The sequence below is a fragment of the Oncorhynchus gorbuscha genome, linkage group LG20 (assembly GCF_021184085.1).
Source record: "Oncorhynchus gorbuscha isolate QuinsamMale2020 ecotype Even-year linkage group LG20, OgorEven_v1.0, whole genome shotgun sequence".
NCBI classification, from domain to species: domain Eukaryota; kingdom Metazoa; phylum Chordata; class Actinopteri; order Salmoniformes; family Salmonidae; genus Oncorhynchus; species Oncorhynchus gorbuscha.
In genome coordinates, this window is record NC_060192.1 from 8,544,572 (window position 1) to 8,560,741 (window position 16,170).

At 45.8% G+C, this 16,170-nt stretch overlaps 1 protein-coding gene across 3 annotated transcripts in view; it reads right to left on the reverse strand.

The window, feature by feature from the left end:
* The window catches only part of fibcd1b (fibrinogen C domain containing 1b), a 267,476-nt gene that overhangs the window by 190,699 nt on the left and 60,607 nt on the right, over positions 1-16,170 (reverse strand). For 2 of the 3 annotated variants that reach the window (XM_046317760.1, XM_046317759.1), the window contains one exon: positions 1,052-1,141. The exons of the other annotated variant lie outside the window; for it this stretch is intronic. In XM_046317760.1, the coding sequence (XP_046173716.1) occupies positions 1,052-1,141 (90 nt within the window). The remainder of the gene's footprint in view (positions 1-1,051; positions 1,142-16,170) is intronic. 3 annotated transcript variants of the gene reach the window in all.

Sequence of the window (16,170 nt, forward strand, 5' to 3'; positions counted from 1 at the left end):
ACAAGAAATTTGTGGAGTGGTTGAAAAATGAGTTTTAATGACTCCAACTTAAGTGTATGTAATCTTCCGACTTCAACTGTATCACTAGTCAGCTAAAATAACGCATCTCATCTCATAGGTGTATACTGTTCTATACCATCTACTGCATCTTGCCTATGCCTATCATTAGTCACAACGCCACTTTAATAATATTGACATATCCTACATCACTCATCTCATATGTATATACTCCTCTATACCATCTACTGCATCTTGCCTATGCCGCACGGCCATCGCTCATCCATATGTTTATATATTCTTATTCATCCCTTACATTTGTGTGTATAAGGTAGTTCTTTTGAATTTGTTCAAATACTTCTTAGATATTACTCCATTGCCGAAACTAGAAGCACAAGCATTTCGCTACACTCACATTAACATGTGCCAATCATCTGTATGTGACCAATAAAATGTGATTTGATTTACATTAGACCCAAGTCGCATTGGCTCCTCTGAAAGACACACATACATTGAGGACCAGTGGAGCAGCTTTTTTGGGGGGATAAGTGCCTACTGAAGTGCACAACAGCAGATGATGGACTCTAGGATTTGAAACCAGCAACCCTCCAAGTTGCCAGCTCACTTCCCGCCTGATCTTTCCAGTCAGACCTGGGATTCAAACTGTCAACATTCATGCTTGCTTGCCTTTCTAACCGCTAGGGTACTTGTCACACGACAAGTCACGAGTTACATTAGAGGACTTTCATCTTTCCACAAACACATTTCACCACATAAAAAATAGATAAAAAAAAAAATAGATTAAAATTTTTTAGATTATTCATCATTATTTTAGGATTTGCTTGCATGTTAAAAACTGCACTATAACACGTAGTGTTGTGTCAGGTTCACAGTGGGGTGTTACAGCGTGTAGAATTTTAACGTTGGGCAGGTTGGGTTACAACACTAGAAGTTTGAGGTGTAAGAGAGTAATCTGGTGGGTCTTAGTAGCCTGCATGTGTGTTTGTGTTATAGGTGTGTGTGTGAGAGAGGTAAGGTGTGTGGGCGCTCTTACCTTCGTGGGTGAGGGGGTCTCTCTGACTGTGTCTGAGTCTGACCAGCGGTGTTTGATCTGGGAGGAGCTGGGTACACACTCACAGAATGTCTGCATGGAACAAACAAACAAACCGTTGTTGTTGTGTTTGTCGGTGTTTCGATGTGCCGATATTACAGTACACTTTCAGCTCTCACACAAAAAAAAGGCCAACGATTGGAACGCAAATGCAAGGTATATAACCTCTCCAAATGCTCAATTATTGAAAATGACGCACCAAAATCATGCTATTGTAAAATGATAGAGTAACAACACACGTATAAAGAATAAACCCATGACAGTACACAGACAGACACATACAGAACAACAGAGAAGAGACATTTAGTACATGACAGGAGGAGAACTGAGGAAGGATACCAGGAATAATTTTGATTTCATGTCCCTTCTAAGTCACTGCTGAGTGTGTCTTCAACTTCTCTGCAAAAGGTTACCGTGTGTGTGTGTGTGTGTGTGTGTGTGTGTGTGTGTGTGTGTGTGTGTGTGTGTGTGTGTGTGTGTGTGTGTGTGTGTGTGTGTGTGTGTGTGTGTGTGTGTGTGTGTGTGTGTGTGTGTGTGTGTGTGCGTGTCCCCGGTGTGTGTGCATGTGTGTGTGTGTGCATGCGTGTGTGTGCGCGTGCGTGTGCGTGCATGTGCATGTGTATTCGTGCGTGCATGTGCATGCGTATTTGTGCGTGCGTGTGCATGCGTATTCGTGCATGTGCGCGTGCGTATGTGACACGTGACGTGAGCAAGCACTTGTGTGCAGCGGAAAGTTTAATGTAATTATGCTAGGGCTATGTCCTAGCTGATGGCATTGTAACTGCTTTAGGAGAGTACATGCTGTCCCTGACCTTCTACACACACCATTGACCTGACCAATTAGCCTAGAACCATAGAACACACACACACTCTCAGGACAAAGCTCAGTCCACCCAACTAACACAATGCTGGTACAGAGAGCGGATCCCTTACAGAAAAACCACATGAAATTTCACGTGAACACGTGATCTTGTGCGATCTCATGTGATTGAACGTGTCGTTAATGTGATAACATGACAACATGTGTGTCACGCCCTGGTCGTAATATATTGTGTTTTGTCTTCATTTATTTGCATTACATTTACATTTAAGTCATTTAGCAGACGCTCTTATCCAGAGCGACTTACAAATTGGTGCATTCACCTTATGACATCCAGTGGAACAGCCACTTTACAATAGTGCATCTACATATTTTAAGGGGGGGGGTGAGAAGGATTCCTTTATCCTATCCTAGGTATTCCTTAAAGAGGTGGGGTTTCAGGTGTCTCCGGAAGGTGGTGATTGACTCCGCTGTCCTGGCGTCGTGAGGGAGTTTGTTCCACCATTGGGGAGCCAGAGCAGCGAACAGTTTTGACTGGGCTGAGCGGGAACTGTACTTCCTCAATGGTAGGGAGGCGAGCAGGCCAGAGGTGGATGAACGCAGTGCCCTTATTTGGGTGTAGGGCCTGATCAGAGCCTGGAGGTACTGAGGTGCCGTTCCCCTCACAGCTCCGTAGGCAAGCACCATGGTCTTGTAGCGGATGCGAGCTTCAACTGGAAGCCAGTGGAGAGAGCGGAGGAGCGGGGTGACGTGAGAGAACTTGGGAAGGTTGAACACCAGACGGGCTGCGGCGTTCTGGATGAGTTGTAGGGGTTTAATGGCACAGGCAGGGAGCCCAGCCAACAGCGAGTTGCAGTAATCCAGACGGGAGATGACAAGTGCCTGGATTAGGACCTGTGCCGCTTCCTGTGTGAGGCAGGGTCGTACTCTGCGGATGTTGTAGAGCATGAACCTACAGGAACGGGCCACCGCCTTGATGTTAGTTGAGAACGACAGGGTGTTGTCCAGGATCACGCCAAGGTTCTTAGCGCTCTGGGAGGAGGACACAATGGAGTTGTCAACCGTGATGGCGAGATCATGGAACGGGCAGTCCTTCCCCGGGAGGAAGAGCAGCTCCGTCTTGCCGAAGTTCAGCTTGAGGTGGTGATCCGTCATCCACACTGATATGCCTGCCAGACATGCAGAGATGCGATTCGCCACCTGGTCATCAGAAGGGGGAAAGGAGAAGATTAATTGTGTGTCGTCTGCATAGCAATGATAGGAGAGACCATGTGAGGTTATGACAGAGCCAAGTGACTTGGTGTATAGCGAGAATAGGAGAGGGCCTAGAACAGAGCCCTGGGGGACACCAGTGGTGAGAGCGCATGGTGAGGAGACAGATTCTCGCCACGCCACCTGGTAGGAGCGACCTGTCAGGTAGGACGCAATCCAAGCGTGGGCCACGCCGGAGATGCCCAACTCGGAGAGGGTGGAGAGGAGTATCTGATGGTTCACAGTATCGAAGGCAGCCGATAGGTCTAGAAGGATGAGAGCAGAGGAGAGAGAGTTAGCTTTAGCGGTGCGGAGCGCCTCCGTGATACAGAGAAGAGCAGTCTCAGTTGAATGACTAGTCTTGAAACCTGACTGATTTGGATCAAGAAGGTCATTCTGAGAGAGATAGCGGGAGAGCTGACCAAGGACGGCACGTTCAAGAGTTTTGGAGAGAAAAGAAAGAAGGGATACTGGTCTGTAGTTGTTGACATCGGAGGGATCGAGTGTAGGTTTTTTCAGAAGGGGTGCAACTCTCGCTCTCTTGAAGACGGAAGGGACGTAGCCAGCGGTCAGGGATAAGTTGATGAGCGAGGTGAGGTAAGGGAGAAGGTCTCCGGAAATGGTCTGGAGAAGAGAGGAGGGGATAGGGTCAAGCGGGCAGGTTGTTGGGCGGCCGGCCGTCACAAGACGCGAGATTTCATCTGGAGAGAGAGGGGAGAAAGAGGTCAGAGCACAGGGTAGGGCACTGTGAGCAGAACCAGCGGTGTCGTTTGACTTAGCAAACGAGGATCGGATGTCGTCGACCTTCTTTTCAAAATGGTTGACGAAGTCATCTGCAGAGAGGGAGGAGGGGGGGAGGGGGAGGAGGATTCAGGAGGGAGGAGAAGGTGGCAAAGAGCTTCCTAGGGTTAGAGGCAGATGCTTGGAATTTAGAGTGGTAGAAAGTGGCTTTAGCAGCAGAGACAGAGGAGGAAAATGTAGAGAGGAGGGAGTGAAAGGATGCCAGGTCCGCAGGGAGGCGAGTTTTCCTCCATTTCCGCTCGGCTGCCCGGAGCCCTGTTCTGTGAGCTCGCAATGAGTCGTCAAGCCACGGAGCGGGAGGGGAGGACCGAGCCGGCCTGGAAGATAGGGGACATAGAGAGTCAAAGGATGCAGAAAGGGAAGAGAGGAGGGTTGAGGAGGCAGAATCAGGAGATAGGTTGGAGAAGGTTTGAGCAGAGGGAAGAGATGATAGAATGGAAGAGGAGAGAGTAGCGGGGGAGAGAGAGCGAAGGTTGGGACGGCGCGATACCATCCGAGTAGGGGCAGTGTGGGAAGTGTTGGATGAGAGCGAGAGGGAAAAGGATACAAGGTAGTGGTCGGAGACTTGGAGGGGAGTTGCAATGAGGTTAGTGGAAAAACAGCATCTAGTAAAGATTTGGTCAGGCCAGGGTGTGACATGGGTTTATTGTGGTGTGTTTTGTCTTGGGGTTTTGTGGGGTGTTGGGTGTTGGGTGTGTGGCTTAGTGGGGTTATCTAGCAAAGTCTATGGCTGTCTTGAGTGGTTCTCAATCAGAGGCGGGTGTGTATCGTTGTCTCTGATTGGGAACCATATTTAGGCAGCCATATTCTTTGAGTGTTTTGTGGGTGATTGTTCCTGTCTCTGTGTTTGTTGTCACAAGATAGGCTGAATAGGTTTTCACGTTCCGTTTGTTGTTTTAAGTTATTTCATGTATCATTAATTTTCCATTAAAGAACATGAGTAACCACCACGCTGCATTTTGGTCCGCTTCTCCTTCTACAGACGAACGTCGTTACAGAATCACCCACCACAACTGGACCAAGCGGCATGTCAACAGGCAGGAGCAGCAGGTGAAGCAACAGCGGCAGCAGGAGATACGTAATAAGGAATTCTGGACATGGGAGGAAATCCTCGACGGGAGAGGACCCTGGGCTAAACCAGGGGAGTGTAGCCGCCCCAAGGTGCAGCAGGATAAGAGGCAACAGGAGCAGCCCAAAGAGGAGTACGGTTTGGACTACAAGAGTATGGACTATACTTCTTGGGAGGAGATAGACAGGTGGGCGGTCGACCCAGGGAGAGTGCCGGAGCCCGCCTGGGATTTGATGGAGCAGTGCGCGGAAGGTTATCGGATAATGGAGTTTGCGAAGCAAGCACGGCGGCGCGGACGGAAGCCCGAGACTCAGCCCCAAAAATGTCTTGGGGGGAGGCTCACAGGGAGTAGGGCTATGCCAGGTAGGAGACCTGCGCAAACTCCCTGTGCTTACCGGGGGGCTAGTGAGACCGGGCAGGCACCGTTTTATGCTTTGGAGCGCACGGTGTCCCCAGTGCGGGTGCATAGCCCGGTGCGGTACATTCCAGCTCCTCGTATCGGCCGGGCCAGAGTGGGCATCGAGCCAGGTAAGGTTGGGCAGGCTCGGGGCTCAAGAGCTCCAGTGCGCCTGCACGGTCCGGTCTATCCAGTACCACCTATACGCACCAGCCCTCCGGTGGCAGCTCCCCGCACCAGGCTTCCTGTGCGTGTTCTCGGCCCAGTCCCACCAGTGCCAGCACCACGCATCAGGCCTACAGTGCGCCTCGCCTCCCTAGCGCTGCCGGAGTCTCCCACCTGTTCAGCGCAACCAGAGCCTTCCTCCTCTACAGCGCTGCCGGAGTCTCCCGCCTATCTAGCGCTGCCAGAGCCTTCCTCATCTCCAGCGCTGCCGGAGTTTCCCGCCTGTTCAGCGCAGCCAGAGCCTTCCTCCTCTACAGTGCTGCTGGAGTCTCCCGCCTGTTCAGCACTGCCAGAGCCTTCCTCCTCTACGGCGCTGCTGGAGTCTCCTGCCTGTTCAGCGCAGCCAGAGCTGCCAGCCTGCATGGAGCAGCCAGAGCTGCCAGCCTGCATGGAGCAGCCAGAGCTGCCAGCCTGCATGGAGCAGCCAGAGCTGTCAGTCTGCATGGAGCAGCCAGAGCTGCCAGTCTGCATGGAGCAGCCAGAGCTGCCAGTCTGCAAGGAGCTGCCAGTCTGCACGGAGCTGCCAGTCTGCAAGGAGCTGCTAGTCTGCAAGGAGCTGCCAGTCTGCACGGAGCCACCAGAGCCGCCAGTTTGTAAGAATCCGCCAGAGCTGTCAGCCTACATGGAGCAGCCAGAGCCGCCAGTCAGCGTGGAGCAGCCAGAGCAGCCTTCCTCTCAGTGCCGAGCTTCCCCTCAGTGTCGAGCTTCCCCTCAGTCCCGAGCTGCCCCTCAGTCCAGTGGGGTTCTGGGTGAGGACTACTAGGCCATGGTCGGCGGCGAGGGTGGACTATCATAGGACGCGAGGAGGAGGGATTAAGACATTAATAGAGTGGGGTCCACGTCCCGCGCCGGAGCCGCCACCATGGACAGACGCCCACCCGGACCCTCCCCTATTGTTTTGCTGTGCGTCCGGGAGTCCGCACCTTAGGGGGGCGTTCTGTCACGCCCTGGTCGTAATATATTGTGTTTGTCTTTATTTATTTGGTCAGGCCAGGGTGTGACATGGGTTATTGTGGTGTGTTTTTTGTCTTGGGGTTTTGTGGGGTGTCTAATTAGTCTATGGCTGCCTGAGGCGGTTCTCAATCAGAGTCAGGTGATTTATAGTTGTCTCTGATTGGGAACCATATTTAGGCAGCCATATTCTTTGAGTGTTTTGTGGGTGATCGTTCCTGTCTCTGTGTTTGTTGTCACAAGATAGGCTGTATAGGTTTTCACATTCCGTTTGTTGTTTTGTAGATTTAAGTTATTTCATGTATCGTTCATTTTCCATTAAAGAACATGAGTAACCACCACGCTGCATTTTGGTCCGCTTCTCCTTCTACAGACGAACGTTGTTACAATGTGAAGTAACATGTGTTACCATAAAGCTACATGTGACAACGTGAGCACATGTGAGAACATTATCTCATGTAAAAATCATGTGAAATAAATATGGCAACATCGGGATGCAAAATTTCAACATGTGATGACATGAAACTACACGTGACAACATTCGAGCACGTGAGAACCTAGGAGTCAAATGTAATTTAGAATATTTTACTTTGAAAAATGTAAATAGTCGTGTTCCCCTGCAGGTTTTATCTAGGTACAAATTACATTTGCTTCATTTAGCAGATTATTTTATCCAGAGCAAATAGGGTTAAGTGCCTTGCTCAAGAGCATGATGGCAGATTTTTTTACCTAGGATTCAAACGCTCTTAACCGCTAGGCTACCTGCCACCGTGTTTGTGAGTTCCCGGTTTGTTCCTGGGATGTTTTTAGAACAATATGTCATGGTCTCCTGGAGGTTTTTGTCTAGTTGCTGTGAAAATACAGTAAATCTTAAACTAGTTACCGTAATTTTACAGCTAAATTCAGATGTTAGCAGAGTGTATGCTGATTACTTGGAACATGAACTCACAACCTCTTAGTTACTAACTACCTGACTATCCTGCTGCGCCACCAGGTCTCTAAGCATAATAGCGATTGGCAAGAATACATTTATCTACTTTTTTAAAGTAAATATTTCCAACAACTTGAGGAGTTTTACAGTCAGATGCCAAATCTTTTCAGTCTCCTGAGGGGGAAAAGGCATTGTTGTGCCCCCTTAACAACTTTAATTGTAGTGTTTGGACCATAAACGTTTGTTGGTGATGTGGACACCAAGGAACTCGAAACTCTCGACCCGCTCCACGACAGCCCTGTCGATGTGAATGGGGACGTGTTCGGCCCTCCTTTTCCTGTAGTCCACGATCATGTCCTTTGACGATCATGTAGAATGCTACTCTGGGAACCAGCCTCAGTCGTGTAGCTTTTGGCATTTTCCTCCTTCACAATGTATGGCACCCACTTGGATGATGCCCAGAAAGCTCACCACACACAGCTCAGAGTAGGCGCCAGTCATCCTCACTACGAGCCCTCTGCCTCAGCACTACATTCCTCTATTGCATCTTACATTCCTCCCAAGCTTCCGGGGGCCTCATTTATAAATGTTGTGGAAATGTTATGCTAAATATATTCTTAAAAGACTGAGCAGACACAGAAATAGTGAGATTGGCGCATGCCATACATACGCATGTTTCCCGTAGTGAATCATACCTGTCATACCTGCTCATACCTGAGCAATTATAACTCCGCCTGATGTACGCCCATCATTCACCTTCTATGTCGACAATATTATTTGTTGTATACTTTGGAAGTATTGGAATTTGGCCAAGACTGTCATGTTTTGTCTTATATTGTCTTGTCATTATGCTTTCCCTTCTGTTCGTTTCCCCCTGCTGGTCTTATTAGGTTCGTTCCCTTTTTCTATCCCTCTCTCTCTCCCTCCCTCTCTCTCCTCTCTCTATCGTTCCGTTCCTGCTTCCAGCTGTTCCTCATTCTCCTACTCACTCATTTAGTCTTTTCACACCTGTTCCCTATCTTGTCCTCTGATTAGAGTCCCTATTTCTCCCCTTGTTTTCCATTTCTGTCCTGTCGGATCCTTGTATGATGTTCGCCGTGCTGTGTCTTTGTCTCGCCCTGTCGTGTCTTGTCACCTTCAGATGCTGCGTGCGAGCAGGTGCCTTAGTCTGCTACGGTCGGTGCCTTCCCGAGGCAACCTACAGTTAATGGTCGAGTCTCCAGTCTGTCCTCGTCACTACGAGTGGATTTAAGTTTTTTATGTTTTGTTTTCTGCTCTGATTGTCCAGGAGTATTGCTTTTATCCTTTACTGGAATAAAGACTCTGTTTTCGCCAAGTCGCTTTTGGGTCCTCATTCACCTGCATAACAAAGACAGTATCTAAAGGAAATAAAGGAAATAGCAATGGTGAACTTGATCAAATATCTTGGAGGTATTGGCCGACTGTTTTCGTTAGCAGTCACATCTGCTGTATCGGGCCGTTTCTGAAAGACAAAAACATTCGCAAGTTGGGGCGAATTAAGTAGGAAATCCTGTAAACAGATCGTTTGGATTCAAGAATGTTTTTCATTTAGGCCTTATTTTTCCCAAACCTAAATATGCTGCATTGCCCAAGAATTCTAAAACTGAAAACTACATTATAGGCCTACTTACAATGGTAGCCTACACAAATCAATGCAAAATATAAACTGTCTGTTCATCTGTTCAATTCTACTATATGTTATACACGGGTTATAAACCACGCTCCCTTTCGAAAATGCATAGAGCAATAAAAATGTACATTTTACTAACCTAAATATAATAATAATATATGCCATTTAGCAGACGCTTTTATCCAAAGCGACTTACAGTCATGTGTGCAACAATAGGAACCCACTACCCTGGCGTTACAAGCGCCATGCTCTACCAACTGAGCTACACAGGACCTATCCAAAATAGGCCCAATTAAACGAGATGCGCATGGAAATTTGTTGTATGGCTACTTTGGTAATGTGAACTCATCGTGGCCCGAAAATGTGAGGAATTTATTCTGCAAAGGTTATGATATACAGTGGGGAGATCAAGTATTTGATACACTGCCGATTTTGCAAGTTTTCCTACTTACAAAACATGTAGAGGTCTGCAATTTTTATCATAGGTACACTTCAACTGTGAGAGATGGAACCTAAAACAAAAATCCAGAAAATCACATTGTATGATTTTAAAGTAATTCATTTGCATTTTATTGCATGACATAAGTATTTGATACATCAGAAAAGCAGAACTTCATATTTGGTACAGAAACCTTTGTTTGCAATTACAGAGACCATACGTTTCCTGTATTTCTTGACCAGGTTTGCACACACTGCAGCAGGGATTTTGGCCTTTTTACCTATGATAAAAATGACAGACCTCTACATGCTTTGTAAGTAGGAAAATCTACAAAATCGTCAGTGTATCAAATACTTGTTGTCCCCACTGTATGTATTGGGCCTATTGATTTTGGGATGCCTATTGCTAATTATTTTTGAATGCAAGGTATAACACATATTTTCACTCTTCTCACTTACAGCAAATTGCATTTTGTTATTCTATTTAGGCCTAGCTGCCTGTTTTTTTTGTTAAGAAAAAGACTACCATCATATATTCCCCAAAGCAACAAATAGGCTACTTTTGCCTTCTTGCAATGCAATAAATCAACCACTAGAAACAGTGTGTCCACAATGTCTACGGGAGGATCAGCGCATTTTCACGTGAAGTTCAGTATTTATAAATGCCTACTCTTTTTGGTTTGGCTAGCTAGTTGACCTGTCAGTCCATCTGCAAATGTGTGGGTCAAAACCACCAGAAATTTGCAATAAAACTCCATGTAATTCAAAACAAAACAGCTGATAAAAAAAGAATAATAAAAACACTTGCAAATAATTAACTATGTACACATTTACAGGAGCTCTCTACTGAGGCTGGCTACTAGGATGCCATGGCAACTACAGAACAAAAACAGGTACCGACCAGTACCACGTGAGTTCTTATGTGTATTTGTATTTATTCTGTAACTCCATTAGCTGCTGCCTCCCAATACATTCACAGAATTCACAACACACTAAGTGCCCTCAGGCCCCTCCTCCACCACTACCACATATCTACAGTACTAAATCCATGTGTATGTATGTGTATAGTGTGTATGTTATTGTGTGTGTGTGTGTGTGTGTGTGTGTGTGTGTGTGTGTGTGTGTGTGTGTGTGTGTGTGTGTGTGTGTGTGTGTGTGTGTGTGTGTGTGTGTGTGTGTGTGTGTGTGTGTGTGTGTGTGTGTGTGTGTGTGTGTGTGTGTGTGTGTGTGTGTGTGTGTGTGTGTGTGTGTGTGCCTATGTTTGTGTCGCTTCACAGTCCCAGCTGTTCCATAAGCTGTCATTTTCTCTGTTTTGTTCATCTAATTGTACTGCTTGCATTAGTTACTTGATTTTGAATAGAGTTCCATGTCGTCATTGCTCTATGTAGTACTGTGCGCCTCCCATAGTCTGTGCTGGACTTGGGGACTGTGAAGAGACCTCTTGTGGCATGTCTTGTAGGGTATGTATGGGTGTCCGAGCTGTGTGCCAGTACTTTAGACAGACAGCTCGGGAGATTCAACATGACCTCTCATAAATACAAGTAGTGATGAAGTAAATCTCTCCTCCATTTTCAGCCAGGAGAGATTGACATGCATATCACTAATATTAGCTCTCTGTGTACATTCAAGGGCCAGCTGTGTTGCACTGTTCTGAGCCAATTGCAGTTTTCCTAAGTCCGTTTTTGTGCCACCTGGCCACACGACTGAATAGTAGTCAATGTGCGACAAAACTAGGGCCTGTAGGAACTGCCTTGTTGATAGTGCTGTTAAGAAGGCAGAGCAGCGCTTTATTATACATACTTCTCCATATCTTAGCTACTATTGTATCAATATGTTTTGACCATGAGAGTTTACAATCTAGGGTTACTCCAAGCAGTTTAGTCATCTCAGGTAGCTCAATTTCCACATTATTTATTACAGGATTTAGTTGAGGTTTATAGCTTAGTGAATGTTTTGTCCCAAATACAATGCTTTTAGTTTTAGAAATATTTAGGGCTAACTTATTCCTTGCCACCCACTCCGAAACTAACTGCAACTCTTCGTTAAGTGTTGCAGTCGCTGTAGTAGCTGACATGTATAGTGTGGAGACATCAACATCCATAGACACTCTGGCATTACTCAAAGTCAGTGGCATTTCATTAGTAAAAAAAAAAGAAAAATCAAGAGGCCTAAACAGCTACCCTGGGGAATTCCTGATTCTACCTGGATTATGTTCCAGAGGCTTCCATTAAAGAACACCCTCTGTGTTCTGTTAGACAAGTAACTCTTTATTCACATTTTAGCAGGGGGTGTAAAGCCATAACACATGTGTTTTTCCAGCAGCAGACTATGATAATGTCAAAAGCTACACTGAAGTCGAACAAGACAGCCCCTACAATCATTTCATCATACATTTCTCTCAGCCAATCACCAGTCATTTGTGTAAGTGCTGTGCTTGTTGAGTGTCTTTCGCTATAAGCGTGCCAAAAGTCTGTTGTCAATTTGTTTACTCTGAAATAGCATTGTATCTGGTCAAACACATTTTTTTCCAGAAGTTTACTAAGGGTTGGTAACAGGCTGATTGGACAGCTATTTGAGCCAGTAAAGTGGGCTTTACTATTCTTGGGTAGCGGAATGACTTTAGCTTCCCTCCAGGCCTGAGGGCACACATGTTCTAGTAGGCTTAAATTGAAGATATGGCAAATAGGAGTGGCAATATTGTCTGCTATAACCCTCAGTAATTTTCCATCCAGATTGCCAGTCCCTGGTAGCTTGACATTGTTCATAGACAACAATCATTTGTTCACCTCTTCCACACTGACTTTACAGAATTCAAAAGTACAATTCTTGTCTTTCATAATTTGGTCCAATACACTTGGATGTGTAGTGTCAGCGTTTGTGGCTGGCATGACATCCCTATGTTTGATTATCTTGCCAATGAATAAGTAATTAAAGTAGTTGGCAATATCAGTGGGCTTTGTGATGAATGAGCTATCTGATTCAATGAAGCTTTGGGGCATTTAAGGTGCCCAAAAGCATCTTTACTATCCTTCTTTATATAATTTATCTTTGTTTCATAGTATAGTTTATTTTTATTTAGTTTAGTCACATGATCTATTAATCTGCAATACGTTTGCCAATCAGTTGGGCTGCCAGACGTATTTGCAATATCTTTTGTCTCATCCCTCTCAACCATATCATTTTTCAATTCCTCATCAATCCACTGGGATTGAACAGTTTTCACAGTCATTTTCTTAATGGCTGCATGCTAATTAGGAACTGGAATAAGCAATTTCATATATGTGTCACGTGCAGCGTCCGGTTGCTCCTCATTTACACACCATAGACCAGCAAATATTTGTTACATCATCAACATATCAATCACTACAAAGATACACATAAGATACCTTTGTACCTTTGACCATTTTTTGTACAGCACGGAATAACGCTGTTCCGTAGCCATATTGTTATTTTTTTAGTGTTTTATTTTTCGGGATTGTCTTAATGTTTTTCCTCTTTGACATTACAGAGTATTTTGTGTACACAAAATTAATGGTTATAAATAGTACCAGGATATGGGTTCTTTGGCTTGTAACCATAACATAACCCTTTATGGTGCTATATAGAACCCTTATTTGTGTGTGTGTGTGTGTGTGTGTGTGTGACCTGACAGGTCGCTCCTACCAGGTGGCGTGGCGAGAATCTGTCTCCTCACCATGCGCTCTCACCACTGGTGTCCCCCAGGGCTCTGTTCTAGGCCCTCTCCTATTCTCGCTATACACCAAGTCACTTGGCTCTGTCATAACCTCACATGGTCTCTCCTATCATTGCTATGCAGACGACACACAATTAATCTTCTCCTTTCCCCCTTCTGATGACCAGGTGGCGAATCGCATCTCTGCATGTCTGGCAGACATATCAGTGTGGATGACGGATCACCACCTCAAGCTGAACTTCGGCAAGACGGAGCTGCTCTTCCTCCCGGGGAAGGACTGCCTGTTCCATGATCTCGCCATCACGGTTGACAACTCCATTGTGTCCTCCTCCCAGAGCGCTAAGAACCTTGGCGTGATCCTGGACAACACCCTGTCGTTCTCAACTAACATCAAGGCGGTGGCCCGTTCCTGTAGGTTCATGCTCTACAACATCCGCAGAGTACGACCCTGCCTCACACAGGAAGCGGCGCAGGTCCTAATCCAGGCACTTGTCATCTCCCGTCTGGATTACTGCAACTCGCTGTTGGCTGGGCTCCCTGCCTGTGCCATTAAACCCCTACAACTCATCCAGAACGCCGCAGCCCGTCTAGTGTTCAACCTTCCCAAGTTCTCTCACGTCACCCCGCTCCTCCGCTCTCTCCACTGGCTTCCAGTTGAAGCTCGCATCCGCTACAAGACCATGGTGCTTGCCTACGGAGCTGTGAGGGGAACGGCACCTCAGTACCTCCAGGCTCTGATCAGGCCCTACACCCAAATAAGGGCACTGCGTTCATCCACCTCTGGCCTGCTCGCCTCCCTACCACTGAGGAAGTACAGTTCCCGCTCAGCCCAGTCAAAACTGTTCGCTGCTCTGGCTCCCCAATGGTGGAACAAACTCCCTCACGACGCCAGGACAGCGGAGTCAATCACCACCTTCCGGAGACACCTGAAACCCCACCTCTTTAAGGAATACCTAGGATAGGATAAAGTAATCCTTCTCACCCCCCCCCCCCTTAAAATATGTAGATGCACTATTGTAAAGTGGCTGTTCCACTGGATGTCATAAGGTGAATGCACCAATTTGTAAGTCGCTCTGGATAAGAGCGTCTGCTAAATGACTTAAATGTAAATGTAATGTTATTTGAAGGTTCAACAAAGAACCATGCTCGTAAGGTTCTAAATAGAACCCGTACGGTGCTATAAATAACCCTTTCCCAAGGTTCTATAAAGAACCATTACAAAAGGTTCTATATAGCACCAAGCGATATATAACATTTTTATGTTTCTTTATAGAACCATTCTCAATCTGAAATATTTTTTGGTAGATCATTTTGAAGACTTACACAGGTTTTTTTTATATTATTCTGGTCAGACGTATATATTGTAAAAATGCCATAGGTGTTACTATTGTGCTAATTGAGAAGTTTAATGAAGGGAGCTACCTCTGGAACAGCTGTGAGTTCCTGAGAAAGGAATTGAGAACCACTGACTGATTTCGTCAAATATATTCAATTGACAAAACAACGTCGTAGCCATAGTCATTTATAATCGAAAGTGGCATAACACAACACATTAGACAAACTAGAATGACACTCTCACACAAAAAGAGCTGGGCATAAACCAACACACCAAAATATATAAGCTGCCTCCCCCACATTTTTGTTGTGTGTAAAATGATCTACTACTATGCATTGACTTATTTTTAATTCTTTATGCATTGTGAACTGTGCAGAACACCGGGAGAATTCTCACTGTGAATCATTGTAATGTTTGTTCATGTTCCAATTGATCCCGCAATGGATGGGTTGCCAACTGGCGATTTGACACGAAAATCAAATGTAATTCATTCATTCATTCACTCATTCATTCTTGCACACACACATACAGTACACTCCCCATGCCCCCCGCTGTGTTCGTGGCTGTGGGATTCAAATGTGACGTGGGTGAGGGTGTGACTTTGTTTGTTTTCTCGGTGTTTCCCTCGACCTAATCTAGCTCCAAAACAGCAAAGGATTTACACCTAAAAGCATATTTTTGGCTTTTATTGGTTGGACCTGGCAGAGAGGAATCAATCTGATGAACTGAGATTCAGGCTGGCTGTGAGAAGTGGCAGAGCTTATAGTCAATGTGAGCAGGAAGGGGGAGTGTGTGTGTGTGTGTTACTTGTGATTTAAAAACATTGGGTGAAAAAATGTGTCGTGGGACAGTGTGTTTGGTTTGTTTGAGATAGGTGTGTGTGTGTGTGTGTGTGTGCACGGAGAGGTGAGGTGAGTTTTAGCTTACTGCTCGCTAATCCAATCTCAAGGAAGAGGCTTAGCACACATTCAGTCTTGGGTATATCATTTACCGGGACAGGGCTCAATAGGTGGGAGGGAGAGAGGGATGGAGGGGGAGAGAGAGATAGAAGGAGAGCATAGCGTAGACCAAGACAGAAGTCAAAAGACCAGAAAAAAATGAGTTTTCCATAGACATTAGGGAAAACCTTTGTTGCACAATAAATTCCCTCTCCCTGTAAATTGAATTAAATTCCATACAAATTCCATGTCAGTCTGTGAATTCAGATTCAATTCAATTCAATTCCAATGTTAAGTAAATTCCAATAATTAAATTCCCAATTCAATTTCACACATTCAAATTCAATTCCGCCAGGCTTTAAGGCTGATCATGTCACTATTGAGACAGCCTAGCTATACTGGAAATATGTGTACAGATCCTTGCAACATAAGGCCCTGCATTATCATGCTGTAACGGTTTTCTAGGTGTGAAGGAGAGTCGGACCAAACCGCAGCGTGTAGATTGCGATCCATGTTTAACAAACAACGTAAACACGAATAAACACAAACACTACAAAACA